Source organism: Vicugna pacos, chromosome 7 (assembly GCF_048564905.1).
Source record: "Vicugna pacos chromosome 7, VicPac4, whole genome shotgun sequence".
Lineage (NCBI taxonomy): Eukaryota > Metazoa > Chordata > Mammalia > Artiodactyla > Camelidae > Vicugna > Vicugna pacos.
In genome coordinates, this window is record NC_132993.1 from 3,913,444 (window position 1) to 3,928,637 (window position 15,194).

The following is a 15,194-nucleotide window of genomic DNA, read 5'->3' on the forward strand; positions in this document are numbered from 1 at the left end:
TTACTGGAAGCTTAAAGTCATGAATTCTGAATCCCTAGGGAGGGAGGCTGGACACCACTAGGCTCCCCCAGCCCCCCCAGCTCCCCCACAGCACCTCCAGCTCAGGCGGGCACTCCTCGCCACTCCAGGAGACTTCCTCTGACAGACCTGGTGTCAGCCATCAAGTCCACACCGATGTGAAACAAACGCCACTATTCTTTCATCGTTTGGGCGTGAAGGGGGAAACCAAAGACCACCACAGCACAACAGGAAATCTTCATAAAGAGTCTAACTGCTTTTATTACAACGGTGCAAGGTAGTAGTTCATCCAACTCACCAACGGCAAACCGGCAAACTGGCATCTTCCATAAAACAGTTTCAGAAAGTTCGAACAAGAAAAGGAAGAGACACATCGCCTGTAATAATTCTCATACAATGCTGCTTAGTGTTTAAACTTCGGATCACGCTGGTAAGTGTGATCACTTCCCAGCAAACATGTGGCAAAGGCATTTGCTCTGTTTTGTCTGCCTGCAAGCATCAGGACATGCCTCACAATTAGTAACGGTTTGTTACAACTTCCAGGACACCGAGATCTACTCGTGCTCAGATCGGCCAGTTGTACCAAACACCATAAATACAAAATGACTGGAAATATAAACATCAATTTGTATTTCAAGTTTGTAACATTTTATTTACAAAAATAGTCTGGGAGGAAAAGGGTTCGCAGCCCCATACTCTGCCCTGGGGGAGGGGGAGGGTACTATTTTGCGCCACATTCTAGGTTTTTTCCTAACAATTTTGAGAGTCGCGGTTGAATTCTTTCTGAATTGTGAATTGTATTTGTGAACTAGAAGCTCCAGGGGAGGGGGCCGCGGGGGGCGGGCGGGCGTGGAACAGGGCACGGAGATGGCTTTTACTGAACGGACCCCGGGCGCCTCATGCACTGGGCGGCGACACAAGCACGCTCTGACACCAACACCACACGCACTATGTACAGGACCGCGGCGTCTCCGGTCGGGAAGGACACTTGGCGCCGATGCGACACTCCCAGACGGTGGTGTCCACGCCGACGCTAGGACATGACCCCGAAGACGGGGCTGTGGCGGCAGACGCTGGGGCCATGCTCCTCGTAGTCCTTCTTGGTGTGGCACACCTGGAAGAACTCGGGCTGCGGGGGCGACAAGCAGAGGGAGAGTGACCGCGCCGGGAGTGGACGAGACTAAACCCCGAGTGAGCAAATGGCTCTCCTGACCCAAACCCCCTCTCCGCCCGGCCTGCCACAAACTCCGACCTCTCCAAGGGCCTCAACTACTTAACAGGAGTTGACTTCATTTTTTAAAAATCTACAGTTTCTCGTGCTTGCCCAAAATTAGCGGTTCGTTAGCTAGTCACAAATTGGAGGAGAAAAATTTCTAATTACTTGGAAAAAGCACTGGAGTTAACAACTAATGCAAGACGTTTGGGTTATTTCCGGTTCCCTCATCCGTATTACCTGTAACCCCTAACTGGCAGGGGGTGCAATGTAAAGGATGACTGAAGTATCTTTCCTATCTGGCAGAATTAAGTGTGCGGCTGTTTAGAGCCACACCCGGTCGGCACACACACAGCCTAACCTGCGTGCAGGGGCACACACATGACAACAGGGCAGCCGGGACAAGCACTCACGGTCGAGGCGAGCATGGAGCCCCCGAACCACACGGCGTAGCGCTGCATGTGGTGCGTTACCACCTGGACCTCCACGGGCTTTGGCTGGAAGGGGAAGCGGTGCGGGTTTACTCACCAGCGCGGACGGATGGACGGACAGACGTGTCCGACACCTTTCTGCGGACAGGAGGCGCCCCTCCCACCCTGAGGTCCAAGCATCCCTGCTCTGTGGCGGCATCAGCCCTGCTCTGCCTCCAGAGGAAGCTTCTCAGCTGATCCTGCTGCTGAACCCCCCTGCCCCGGGCCCAGCCACATACAGAACAAAGTACAGAAGTCAAGGGTTACCAGGGGGTGGGTGTAGCTCACGTGGTACCCAGCATACCTCCACCAGTACCTCCACCAAAAGAAATAAACAGATATACCTAATTATCTACCCCCTAAAAAAAAAAATTAAAACGACAGAAGTCAAGGGTTACCTTTACCTAAAGGCATTTTAAAAAGTAAAACATCCAAGTAACTAATCCAACTGATTATTTTTTCACTAAACAAATGAGATGTCTTAGCATTTAGAGATAATTCAAAAAAAAAAAAAACTAGATGTCCTTAAAATATTGTAAGAAATTACATTTTGCCAACAGTGTGATTCCACCAGGTGAGGACGTGCAGGTTTGCTGCCACTCACCTCTCACGAGGCCCAGCCTCACTTAGAGCTTGAGGAGAGTCAGCAGCTAGTTAAGAATGGTCATCTTGGAGGAACACGTACAGCTCTGCTGACATGAGCTATTTTAGTTTAATAAGGATGCTTCCAAAGGACAGTCACGATCCTCAGGGTAAACTGACTCTCTCTCCTGGGACACTGGTCATTACCCACAAGCTGACCTCCCAAAGGGCAGAGAGCCTGCCGGCACATCAGCCCTAACCGCACACCGGGGACGAGTGCAGGCAGCGAGCGCCTGGACGTAGCTTCACAGGCCCCTCGTGCTCTGTGCCACCCAGCCGAGCGAGGCCCCCGCAGCTCTGGGCCAGGAGGAAGCGGGGCAGCTGGGCGCAGGGGCCCACCTGAGAGCCTGCCCCCACCCCCGGGCCCCAACCTTTATTCTGCCGCCACTGAGCTCCTCGCTGAGTTTCAGTCTGGCGTCCACCACCCTCTTTAGATCTCTCTGCAGTCGGCGTCCGAAATCCCTGAACATTGTTGAGCCTCCAGAAAGAACGACGTTCTAAAAGACACAAGGCAGAGTTTCCTGTTCCGGGGTCCCACCCAAAACAAAAACCCCACACGCCCAACCACTGGGTCTGAACAGCACACTTCAACCTACATGGAGAGATAATAACCGAAGCAAGGTTAATGCTATCAAAGTATAAACTGTGTTTTTCCCCTTGAGTCACAAATTCTTTGTCTCAGTGCTTTTCCTCAACTGTAACCAAGTGAAAGCATAGAGCAAGTCTGCTCCCACGTGCTCCCTCTGGACAGTGCGAAGCTCTGCAAGGTCCAGGGGGTCAAAACAAACTGTAAATCGACAAATGAGTTGTTACAATAAAAATCTAAGGCCAAACTAACACTTGACCTTTACCTGTTTTGCCTTAGTGATCACCGGGGAGGAGCCTTCCAACCCACCCCCAGGCCTTACCAGCAGGGCTTGCTGGGGGCTGGGGGAGGGGGCACATCCGAGTGAGCGGGGACACCCCTGCCGCCCGCCCCTCCACCCCGCTGAGACGCGAGACGGGCCAAGCGGCCACGCAGGAGCCAGTGTGTGGACGGGGGGGGGGGGTGCTGCATAACCCTCTTACCAGCCTCTGGTGAGAGGTAAAGCCACATCTTCCAGGCTGCAGGATATTACTTAGGACGATGAAAGTGAAGTTAAGTGTATTCTGACTTCACCTTCTTACAGAAAATATGACTTGAGAAAACCAGAGAAGAAAATCAAGCAACTCTTCACAGAGCCAAGAAAGCTCCCCTTCGAGCCCCCCAGCAGCCCAGAGCCCCCTGACTGCCCGGGTCAGGACTCCTCCAGGAAGCTGTGTCTGTGTCTGAACGGTAAATCCCTCACCAAGACTGCGGGTCTGGGGAAACGCGCCTCCTGGCCCCGGTGACCGGGTGACAGGTGAGTAGACGAGAAGGGTCCTCCCCGGCCTCCTACTGCCCCTCCCAGCCAGCGCTGAGCAGGAAGGGACCGTCCTCCTTCCTTGTGAACCCCCCACTCAGACTCGGGATTAGCAGGTGACATCGGGGGAGCAGGAAGGGAGCAGGACCATGAGGACCCAGTGATGCTGTGTCCACTGGGGACCTACGCCCCACCCCCCAGTGTCTGCAGGGAGCAGTTTCACCTCCATGACCTGCTGACTGTGGGTCAAGTGGAACAAGCTCTCCAGCTGCGGAGCTGGAGACACGTGTCAGCGCCAGAGCCTCCACAAGGCCTTCAGCAGGACAAACGTGTCCCACCACCCCGGAGAGCCTCAAGTGCAGCCTGTTTTAAGGGAGGCTCTGGGCTTGGTCTTTGGGGCCGGGAATGAGGGGCGGGTCTGAGCTAAACCTTTCCTGGCTCTTCCCAGTGGGGGAGACTCCGCGGGTGCTCAGAGCCCCGACCGACAGCTTGCGGCTGCCCCCACCCAGGAAAGCAGTGCTACACACAAGAGCCCCCAGAACATCTAATGGCAGAAAAGCACCCAGGGAAGGCCGCCTGCCGCCAGGACCAGGCGCGCACCCGCGTGCCCGTTCCCTGTGTACCCACCTGTCTGCCGCCGCCCGTCCCGGCTCTCCAGGGAGGGTCTCCCACCAACACCCCTCCCCACGCTGACCACCGGACGTCTATCACTTCTTAACTGCAAACCTAGATCTTTCAGGTAGCATCCTGCCCCAGGACCAACGCCACAGATAATCACCGCCACACTGCCGCCGGCGGAGAAACATCTCAGACACAACAGGCGAGGGTTCGGTGCCTGTCAGAGTCCAGGGGCCGCGCACGGCTGCTGCAGTTACAAAAGCACCGCCCTCAGGGCACCCCCGCTCACTGACTGCATCCTCGCATCCTGACAGGGCCGGTGGGAAGGTGGGCAGCACCAAGCCCCTGGCAGGTCAGACAGCCACCTTAAATAAGGTTAAACAAGGCGCTCCCATCCCTGTCTTCTTGAAGACAGGTCTCTTCACCTGGTAACACTTGCACATAAACTGCATACCTGTTTGCTCCTAAAAATCACAATTTAAATGCATCCTCGTCATCGTACCTTAAAAGAAGCCTCAGAAAACAAGTCTCAACTTCATAAACTTGTATTAATACAAAACCTTTCTCTAATCCTTTACTGCCATTCCAATTCTGTCACCTGCTCTAGGAACACTCTTTACAGCATCTTTCTCTCCGGCCCAGGATACAGTCTTGGGTCAGTTATTGCAATTACTTGTCATATCTCTGTAATGGGTTTTTCAATTAGAAATTAATTCACCAGAGTATGAAAATGAATGTTCATCATGATACTTCAGAAGCACTGCAAGATCTTGAGTTGCCTTCAAATACATTACATATAAGGTTCACTTTTTTCATTCATTCACACAATAAAAACAGTGCTGTGTACATGGTAAAACAATTACAGACAAAACTGCCAAGGTACTTCAGCAGGGAAAGATGCTGAACAATTAGCATCCGTGGCGGGAGGAACATTTACTTACTGCCTTACTTCACACACACAACTTAACTCAATATGGATCGTAAGTTTAAACGTACAGGCTAAAACTTACAGAACTTCCAGAAGAAAATATTTTCTTAAAATCTTCATGACTCTGACATAGGCAAAGGTGTCTCTGATAGGATACAAAAAGTATGAACCATAAAAATAAAAATGGATACACTGGACTTCATAAAATGAAAACTGTTCTTCAAAAGATATCACTAAGAAAATGAAAAGATGAGCCACAGACTAGGAAAAAGCACTTACACATCTAACGAAGGACTTGTGTCCAGAATATAAAAAGAACCCTTACAACTCAATAAGATAAACAAGCCAACAAAATATGGGCGAAAGATTCAGAGAGACATGTCACAAAAGAAGACACAAAGTGACCACTACGTGCCTGACAAGACAGTCAACAGCATTTGCAATCAGGACCATACAAATTACAGCCATTACACACCAACTTCAGGTTAAAATATGAACAAATGAAATTCCTGTACATCGTTGGTGGGGGTGAAAATGGTATGACCACTGTGGGAAAAGTTCAGGAGTTTTTATTAAGTCAGACACACACTTGCCATAGGACAAAGCAACTGCGTGCCTAAGTACCCACCCAAGGGAATAAAACATACCCACACAGACTGTACCCAAATGTTCACAGCAGGTTTTCTGAAGCAGCCAAAAACTGGAAACAACCCAAATTCCCAACAGTGGGCACACTGGCAACTCCACACAGCAGACGCCTCTCGGCACTAGAGAGGAATGAACTACGTCACCGGCAACACGAAAACATGAACTAAGGAAAAGGAGTCAGAAACAGAGAACTCACCGCACGAGCCCACGTCTGCGAGACTCCGGGGGTTCGTGTCTCACCTGTGCTCCCGGGAGGCAGACCAGCTCCCCGGGGCTGGGGCTGAGGGCAGGGGGCCTCTCGCAGGTGACGGTTCTGTCCTGTGTCTGAGCTGTGGTGGTGGCTACATGGCTTTGTAAACGTGTCAAAACTCTTCAAACTGTACACTTAAAGCAGATGCGGCTTATTGTATGTAATTATATCTCAAAGCTGCATTTTTAAGACAGGGCGATATAACAGAAAGTGGTGGAGGGAGGGCTACTTTGAGTTGAGGCCTCACTGAAGAGGCTGCAGGAGCTGAGACTTGGCAGGAAGGAAGCTGGACGAGGGGCCTCCTGCACACTCACTTCCAGGCAACAGCGTGGAGTCCCCAAGGCTCTCCCGCCTGACGTGTGCCACCTGCAGGCAGAAGTGAGCTCAGAGCAAGACCATCCAAATTCATCCTCACATTTCACACATTAACTCCTACCAGCTGCTACAGACAAGGAAGCCGCAGCCAGTGTGGGTGCACCCAGCGGGCACCGTCCACGCGGACAAGGCAGTCAGCGGCCCGCGGCCGGCAGCACACACGGACATAACATCTCCTGCCCGGCCCTAACCAGGCGGGCTGCCGGCCAGGACGAGCCCCTGTACTCTGCTTGGCTGCTGCTTCCAAGCGAGAGCACCCAGACTGTTCTCATCCCCGAATCCCTGACTCAGCCTAGAATCCCAGCCCCCCCCGGATGCGGGCTCTGTTTGCAGAACTGCAGCCTCCAGGGCAGAAAGTGCGGACGGGGGTGGGCACAGCCTAAGGTGACCAGCCCTGGGGGAAGGCTGGTCAGAGCAGAGGGCCGCCCGGCTGGAACGTGATACATTTATCTTCCTATTTATATTTTAAAAAAACAAAGGAGAAAGATAGTCAAAGTAATAAGAGGTGACTGCTATTCTTCTTATTAAAGATTTTAGTACTTCTCAAATTTTCTAAATGCATTTTAAGCTGGAAATAATAATCTCTGCTCATCTGTAGAGTCTCAATTTTCTACCCTAACGCTGTTTTTTAGGTTGCAGTGGCCACGGACCCTTATTTGCACAGCACCCTTCCACTCAGCGCGGTGGTCCGCTGTGTTAACTGGATCTGTTGACAGACCTCAGCAGTTACGGCAGGACCTTACTCTGCCGCCTAAAGGTTTATTCCACGATGCCAAATAAAAGCCTCAACTGTACATTCTCTCTCCAAACGGAAAGGCCCTGTCCTTACACTAGTAAAAGGAGATCCTAGCACCTAGATCATCATAAACCTACACGCACCTGTTAGTCACCTGGCACTTAGGTTAGAAAGATCAAGTCTATATTAATAGTACGTTCATTTAATTAACACCTTAGATGGTACCAAAAATAACAAAAATCCCCGATCCTGTAATGCTAAGTAGAGTTTGTGCCAGAGGCTCTATTCTTACTCTCAACCCAGTTTGGCAGACACACAGCGCCCCCTGGCCGCCGCCCTGCGTACTTCCCCACTTCCCCAGTCAACTGGTGGCGAGTAAAATGCACACAGCGAGGCCTCCACCCCAACCACTCGCTGCAGGTTAAAATGGCAGCTCGGTCAGAAGCTCCGGGCAACCGCCCCTCAACTGCGTTCCTGAAAGGCTATCTCTCCTTAGGGACAAGAGTTCTTTTGACCCTCAAACTGAACTCAAAGACTGCAATCCCACCAAAGCCTGAACAAACCTGTTTCTAAACCTTGGACAGTGCAGCACCCACACTGTCCTAGCAGACACCCACGCGACGCTCGTGGCCTCGGGGCTGCGGGGCCTCATCTCAGCGTCACCTGACGCGGCTGATGGCAGCTGTCTTCCCTTGACTCCGGAGCGTTACTTCTCTTCTTTCTTCAGCCCTTCCCTCCTGCTCCCACGGTGGTCAATCTTCTGTGTCAGCTTGGCCTGGCCGGGGCACCCAGCGATCTGAGGTGCTGCGGGGAAGGCACTCTGCAGATGTGGTTAACATCAAGGAAAGAGGACCCTCCGTAACATGATGGAGCCTCACCCGAGGAGCGCAAGGCCTTAGGAGCAAAACTCAAGTGTTCCCAGAGCAGAGGAGTCGCCTCAAGCCTGCCGCGGCAGCTCCTGCCTGGGCCTGCTGCCTGCTGGCCGCCCTGTGAACCTGGGACTTGCCAGACAGACCACCTCCTTAAAACGAGTCTGAGACAGAGAGCAAGTAACAGCGACCGGCTGCTCCCTGGAGAACGCTGACACGGTCTCTCTGGTCTCCCCCCTGCCATCCCCTGAAATCCGGCTTCCTTGGTTCTGCCCACGGTCCTCCCGTCTTCTCAGCGGCACGTGCTCCTGCGGACCTTTCACTTCCTCCAGAACACTGACGGTCCCCAAAAGTCTGGCCCAATCTTCTCCAAGCCTCCAGAAGCCAGACCTCATCCTTGACGCCTCCTCGAAGGCCCTCCTTTCTCCCGCGCTTCCTTTCTCAGCAAACGACACCCCCTCCTCCTAGACATGCAGAGACCTGAGCCTCTTGAGCTCATCAAGGGTCTGCGAACCCCTCAGGGCCTCTCTCTCCATCCACACCACACTCCGTATCACTGCCACCTCCCAACACGGGCACTGTACGGCCTCGCCCACAGGACCCAGCGGCCTTCACCCGATCTCCCTGGCTCCAACCCACTCCCTCTGGTGCAGCTCAAGCACTGTCCTAAAACCTAGGTCAGATTACACAGCCTCCTGCATAAAACCCTCAACACACTTAGGATAAAGTCCAACTCCAAGCGAGGCCCCTCCAGAACGTGCCACTTCTCCCCAGAGCCCTTTTAAACCACAGCTCTCATCGCCCCCTCCCTATGGGCCCTGCAGAATCTGGCCCCTGCGCACAGCCAGGCTCATTTTCAAACGTTAGGTGCAAGGATGCTGGGGTCCTTCCAGATTCGCAGATGCTCTGGTCTCCTCCACCTGGTCCTGCAAGCAGTCCCTCCTCTGACCAGACCGCCCTCCCCGCTCCCATGCGCACTCCCGGCTCTGACCAGGAAGTCACGGCAGCCTCGGGGCTGGGAGGGGCCGGAGCCGTCCCACTGGCACATACACAGCCAGGGAAGTTCGCATCCCATGAAGGAACTCTCAGTGTGGCTCTTCAGTCACACAGTCATGCTGCAGGGCCTCTACAGCCACACATGTCCAGGGGCGACTGTGCTAAGTGACAACAGGCTTCGGAAAGCCCCCCAGCCTGGCGAGCCAGCGTTCAGGGTCCACATCACCCTGAACCCCACCCTCACCCCCAGTAACACAAAGACCCCTGTCTCCCCGCTCAAGACACGACGGTTCCCGGGAACCTCGGCAGGTAGCATCAAATAAGAGCTATGGGGTATGAACCGGAGTCAGGGCTGAACGGGCAGAGTTCTTAACCCTCTCTGTCCACCACCCTGCCCCGAACTACCTTCTGCTCCATTCACTTGTTAGACTTCACTCAGGATTTCACCTGAATAAAGGGCCTATTTTGAAAAGGTCTGAAAAAAACAATGACATCTTAAAATATATATTTTTCTCTCTCAAGTACTAAGGATATTTTAACTTATTCAATATTGAAAATAAAAATTTTATATATATATCTCATTTACTCTGCAACACGCTTCTCTGATTTTAAAGGTATTAACGTAATTATAACGTATCTACCCAATTCAAGCAATCTGTTACAGAAAAGTCATTCCTTGAACTATACCAAGATGTATTCACATCTGCTTTACAAACACAATGAATAAAAATGTTTTACCAACCTCCCAACCCACTGCTAGAGCAGGTTTAAACATTTATTGCCAGCCCCACCCTCCGGCCTGGATTTGTTTCCCACCACGTCCAGTGCCATGGGGCTCCATCCACAGCAGGTTTCTCAACGCCTGACCGCCCCCACCCCATCTACACAATGCTCATGCACTTGCCCCGCCTCCCCCCTTTTCTCTGCAGGCCAAGCCCCAGACTCAGCCCAATGCCACCCTCCTCAGGCTCTTCCTCATTCCCTCTCATTAGATGCCATGTGCCCCTTCTTTCAATCACCGTCACTTGCATAACTCACTTAAATGACATTTTGCTTGTGGTGGTTCCCCTCAGAATTATTTCGGTATTATTTTTAGCTTCTTAGTAAGACAAGAATCATCTCTCACACATACTTAAATCCTCTAATTGAACAACAATAGTGTCTTGTATTTAGTAGACACCCGGATATCTGATAAACAGAATTCAGGAACAGAAGACACCAGTCGCATTACAAAGCACCCAAAATTGGCTCTGCTCTCAAGGAAAGCATGAAAGTTACTCAACGCTGACTACCCCCAGAGTGAGCTAGTTGCTCACAGTGGTTTTCAACGTGGCTGCACACTGCATCAAGAGGGGAGCTTTTCAAATCCAGATGCCCGGCCCAATTATATCAGAATCTCTGGGAGGGTGCAATGCGGGGGGGGACTCAGCTCCTGGGGTGATGCCCACAGCCAGCCAGGGCTGAAAGCTGGTTTCAAGCAGCACCTGCTGCCTGCAAAGACTTGGCCTCCTGGGTAAATCACAGGCCTCCAGAACTCGGCTCTCACACACTAGCCTCCGCCAGACCCAACCTCCATCACACTTGGAAACTGAACAGAAAAAAGCAGCACATGAACACCCTTATCTACAGATCAGACTCAAATAAAAATTAGATTATGACAAAAAAACAATTTTTGTCTAAAAATTTGTTTTGCTTTTTTAAAAAGTCTGAATTTTCAAAGTCACGTTTTATTCTCCACCACCGTTTTCTCGTCAATGAGCCAGAGTAAAGTGTTCACTCAATGACCAGGAACATCTCAGGTGTTGTCAGTAGGACCTAAAGCAGGCCTCCTCCTACTCGCTCATCAAAAGAAAACCGACCTATGGTTCCCGCCACTGAGCCTGGAAAGCAAGCTGTTACCTGGCAAGTGAACTCGCAGAAAGGGGTGTTTTTAGGCCTCAATATTAAATTCATTCACTCACCAAGCCCCTGTTTTGGAAACAAGACTAAACAGTGCACATTTGTTCCTTGCTTTCACAGACAAGAAGACACAGCTAATGTTAAGTGAGATTTAAGAAGCAGGGACAGGACACGTGCAGCACTTAATTCTAATACTCCAGTCTGCCTTTGGTTTCCCTTCCTTGCACATTTTATTGGAGGAGAGAGATGTTGAATTAAGGTTATGTACCAAGAAAAACAGAATTATAATTTGTTTTCATTGATCAAAGTTGTCTATATAGGAAAATGTTTTCCAATAATTAAAATAACATTTGTTAACTATAAAATTTCAAATAATTTTAAAACACAGAAAGTAGAAAGTAAGAGTTATCCATCTCATGCCCAGAGATATTTTATTTTAAGGAGTTTATCACGTATCATTTAAACCTTTTTCTTATATACATATATATATATACACACATACATATATACAAACTATATTTTTAAGTAAGATGAAATAATACTACATGTAAATTTTACAACTTGCTTTTTCATTTAACAATATATACTGTAGACATCTTTTCATTTGAACGTACACTGATTTACCTCATTCTTTTTAAGGGCTGCATAGTATTCTACCGCCCAGATGAAACAAGCTGTATCAAGCCCTCTCTACTGAGCCCGGGCCTCTACTCCCTAAGGTTCGGGTCCCTGCGTCTGAGAAGGGGAGACGCGGTCCGGGGGGAAGAGCAGGACGCGCAGGCAGAGGTGAGCTGCCGGAGAAGCAGGGTCAGCTGACTGCCACTTTCTGCCCCAACCCCCAACTCCGGCTGTCAGCAACAGGTCCTTCATCCTACAATTCAATGAACTGGCTTCTTCTCCTTTCAAGTTTCAAAATTCTCTATGCTCAAAGAATTTTGGAAAAATATTACATGAGCATTTTCTGATAGTTCATTTCAGGCTCCGCCTTCTCTCTGGCAACAACACATGCAGCATGAATCTAAATACGCACGAAGCAAGGCCAGTGAATTCACGGAAAGCAGGAGGGGAAGGAGCCCCTTGACCTTTCAGTCAATATGGAGGGTTAAAATTGCCCAACTTAAAATACAGCTGGGCAAATAAGAATAAGAGATACCAGAATTTTTAAATTAAATACTTCTGGTTAACTGAGTCATATTGCCAAACATATAAGTCATACCCATTGCAAGAAAAATACTTCACCAGGACGCCGGCCTTTAACAAATACTGTAAGACAGAAGTCAAACAGGACTGCCTGCAGATTGATGTTAAGAATCTATTATTCTCAGAATGCTGGGCCTTTAATTCCAGAATGAAACCCAGGCACCTTACCCAAGCAGCTTATACCTTATACAGCGGACGACGGACATCGATGGGACAGTTCTGTATTACTTCGTCAACAACATCTGAGATGGACTCCATAAAATCCGGGTTGGCAAACTGAATTTTATACAAACATAAAAGAAACATTACACATTCCTCTCAACAACATTTTTAAAAAGTAACTTTAACAAATACAGAATTTACTATGCCTTTAAAACTGTCACATTGGAAAGAATATGTCATATGAATCCAAGTGATTCTGTGCAAGTAGTGATGGTGACATGTCCCCTCAAGAGATATGTGTGGATTTAGTGAGGGAAAAACACCAAACAGTAACAAAGACAGACCAGCCCTGCATCAGAATACGCAGTGACTCACATGATGTATGCGACGGGCAGTGAAAAATACTGAGTAGGTAATGAGCGCATCAAGTATAGACACCAATGTCATGAAAAAGTTAGCCAGGATGTAAGAAAAAACCTAGGCAGCGACTCACACTGTGAAATCTGAGCTAGAAGACTGGGAAGCGGGAAGGGGGTGGCTTCCAAGGTGAAACAATCAATATGGTAACAATCGTGTTATTGAGTAAAAAGTCTTAAATCCAATTCCAAAGTCTTAAATCCAATTCCATAAGTGAAATAAGCTACAGTATAAATAACTCGATTACAAAATTCTGAAATACACTTTAAAAATCACGGAAAGGGCTAATGTGCTCGAGGGAAGAAGGCACCACGCAGCTGTTCGCTGGACCGGGTTGGTTCGCGTCCAGCTGGACTCTCACAGGCACAGGGAATGGGCGCTGTGCTAGCAGACAGTCAGGCATATGCTGTGTGCCATTTGCCTGAACAAACGGTCATTCGCATCGAAGAACAGGCAGCGGTTTGTACTTACCTATTAAATGTAAACTGAATGAGGCAGAAAAATATACCAAAATATAAATAAAATCCATTTTATTTAAACCTTAAAATGTTGCCTCTTAACTACTGCTTTTGCAAAAGCAGTAATAATTCTTTGTGACCACTCGTTAAACCGATGATACCTGTAATTCCTCTTTCCGAGGCTGCCCTCGGACAGAAGCTTTAACTAACTTGCAGCAGGGAGCACAGCAGGACCTGCTGGCCTGGGTTACAGCTGGAATGGGGACAGGCTGTCGGAAGGTTACACGCTATCCACTCTTACCCAGAGGCAAGTTCCATTCGGTCGTGAGATTAACTAGTTCTCATGCTAGTGTAAGATGAATTTCAACTCCATTATCTTCTATTGCTCTTAAAGCTTCTTCCTAACCACTCTCGATTTAACCAACCATTAACTGTTTAACAGATAACCAGACCCAAAGAGGGGCACGCTGAAAACACCCAGTCAAGCAGGTGGACCACACAGGGGCCAGAACAGCCACAGAGGCTGCAGCCTGCATCCCGGGAGATCCTCCCTGAAAGGCGGCCACCCCACTCAGGAGTCCCACAGAGAACCGCTCTTGCACACACAAGGTGGCAGCATCGCTCCACACACGTCATTCTTTGCATACTCAGAAAGCAAACATCTTACCTCTGGGTGAAAGAAAATTTCAGGGCCCAGGAACCTTTCGTAGCCAACATCTATAACGAACTTCTTCTGGTTGATGGCATTGATCCCTGTGTACTGTTTGATCCACTTCCGCGGATCTATGTCATACTTGGCAAACTCCTTGACTATATCAGGGCAAATGTAACAGTACTTCTCCTGCAGACACACACACAGAGATGTCACCAGGCATTAGCCACCACCCAGTCTGCCCTCCGGCAAACACCCAGTAACTCCAGCACCACACACCCCCGACATCAGTCCTGCCCACGGCCACAACTTCAGAGGACACGCACCGAGCTCAGAGACATCTCACGACTACACTCTGGCTGCGTAAATCTGCTTTCTTTCCAGCTCTGCAGTTAGTCCCAGCCTCACTCTGTCACATGTTGCTGCTACTATCTGAGATGATGTTTAACGGTGTCTACTAAGTCCCTCATCTCCATCTCCTCTCTCCTTACTCCTCGTAGGCCCCCACGTGGCGCCTGCCCAGGCACTCGCTGCCATCCACCGGGACCCGCAGACCCGCGCCACAGCCCAAGCCGCTGAAGGCGGCAGATCTGGCCCTGTGCTCACCACGGCCGATCGGCAGGTGGTTAGCCTGCTGTGCGGTCTGACACAGTGTGCTCAGCAGCTCCACAACAGATAGCTACCGAGTACCTAGGCACGCGGGACGCACAAGTGAACAAAACACACACAGAGCCCTGACCAGCAGCCCTCACACTGGCTGAGTCAGAGTAAGCAACGACTGTGATGAATAAGTAAATGACACTGCACTCTGTAAGGTGCCAGGTACCATGGACCAAAGAAAAGGCCGACTTTGGCAGGATGAAGCTGCCACACGTCAGGGCACAAGAACCTGCTCGGCGCCAGCCCCAGCCTGAGCTATGCAAACCGTTTCCTCAGCTGGTGATGATTGACAGAGGGTCTTTGGGTCAATCATCTGTGCTTAGAGCTAACCTCCCAAGAGCAGCAGGTGGCCCCTGGGTACCGATTCTGAAAGTCAGCTTCCTGTGGGCCAGGTGGGCTTTGTTCATTGCCTGCACTGTGTCAGGCCCACGGCTGGAGTTCAGGAGGACCTCTGAAGGCATCTTCATGATACTAAGTTTAAAGTTTCTTAGAATCCCTGATATAGACCCTAACAACACCCATGGCACACTCTGCAGAACTGCAAGACTGACGAGCCAGACTTGCTGCACACCCGAGCTCACTGACGACTGAGTGAGGGAGT

General features: G+C 50.1%; 1 protein-coding gene across 4 annotated transcripts in view; it reads right to left on the reverse strand.

The window, feature by feature from the left end:
- Positions 1 to 253: 253 nt before the first annotated feature.
- ACTR3B (actin related protein 3B) overlaps positions 254 to 15,194 on the reverse strand; it is a 61,998-nt gene continuing 47,057 nt past the window's right edge. For all 4 annotated transcript variants that reach the window (XM_072964109.1, XM_072964106.1, XM_072964108.1 and 1 more), the window contains 5 exons: positions 13,949 to 14,122; positions 12,428 to 12,520; positions 2,715 to 2,840; positions 1,645 to 1,728; positions 254 to 1,147 (listed from right to left, as the gene is read on the reverse strand). In XM_072964109.1, the coding sequence (XP_072820210.1) occupies positions 1,052 to 1,147; positions 1,645 to 1,728; positions 2,715 to 2,840; positions 12,428 to 12,520; positions 13,949 to 14,122 (573 nt within the window). In that variant the 3' untranslated portion in view covers positions 254 to 1,051. The remainder of the gene's footprint in view (positions 1,148 to 1,644; positions 1,729 to 2,714; positions 2,841 to 12,427; positions 12,521 to 13,948; positions 14,123 to 15,194) is intronic.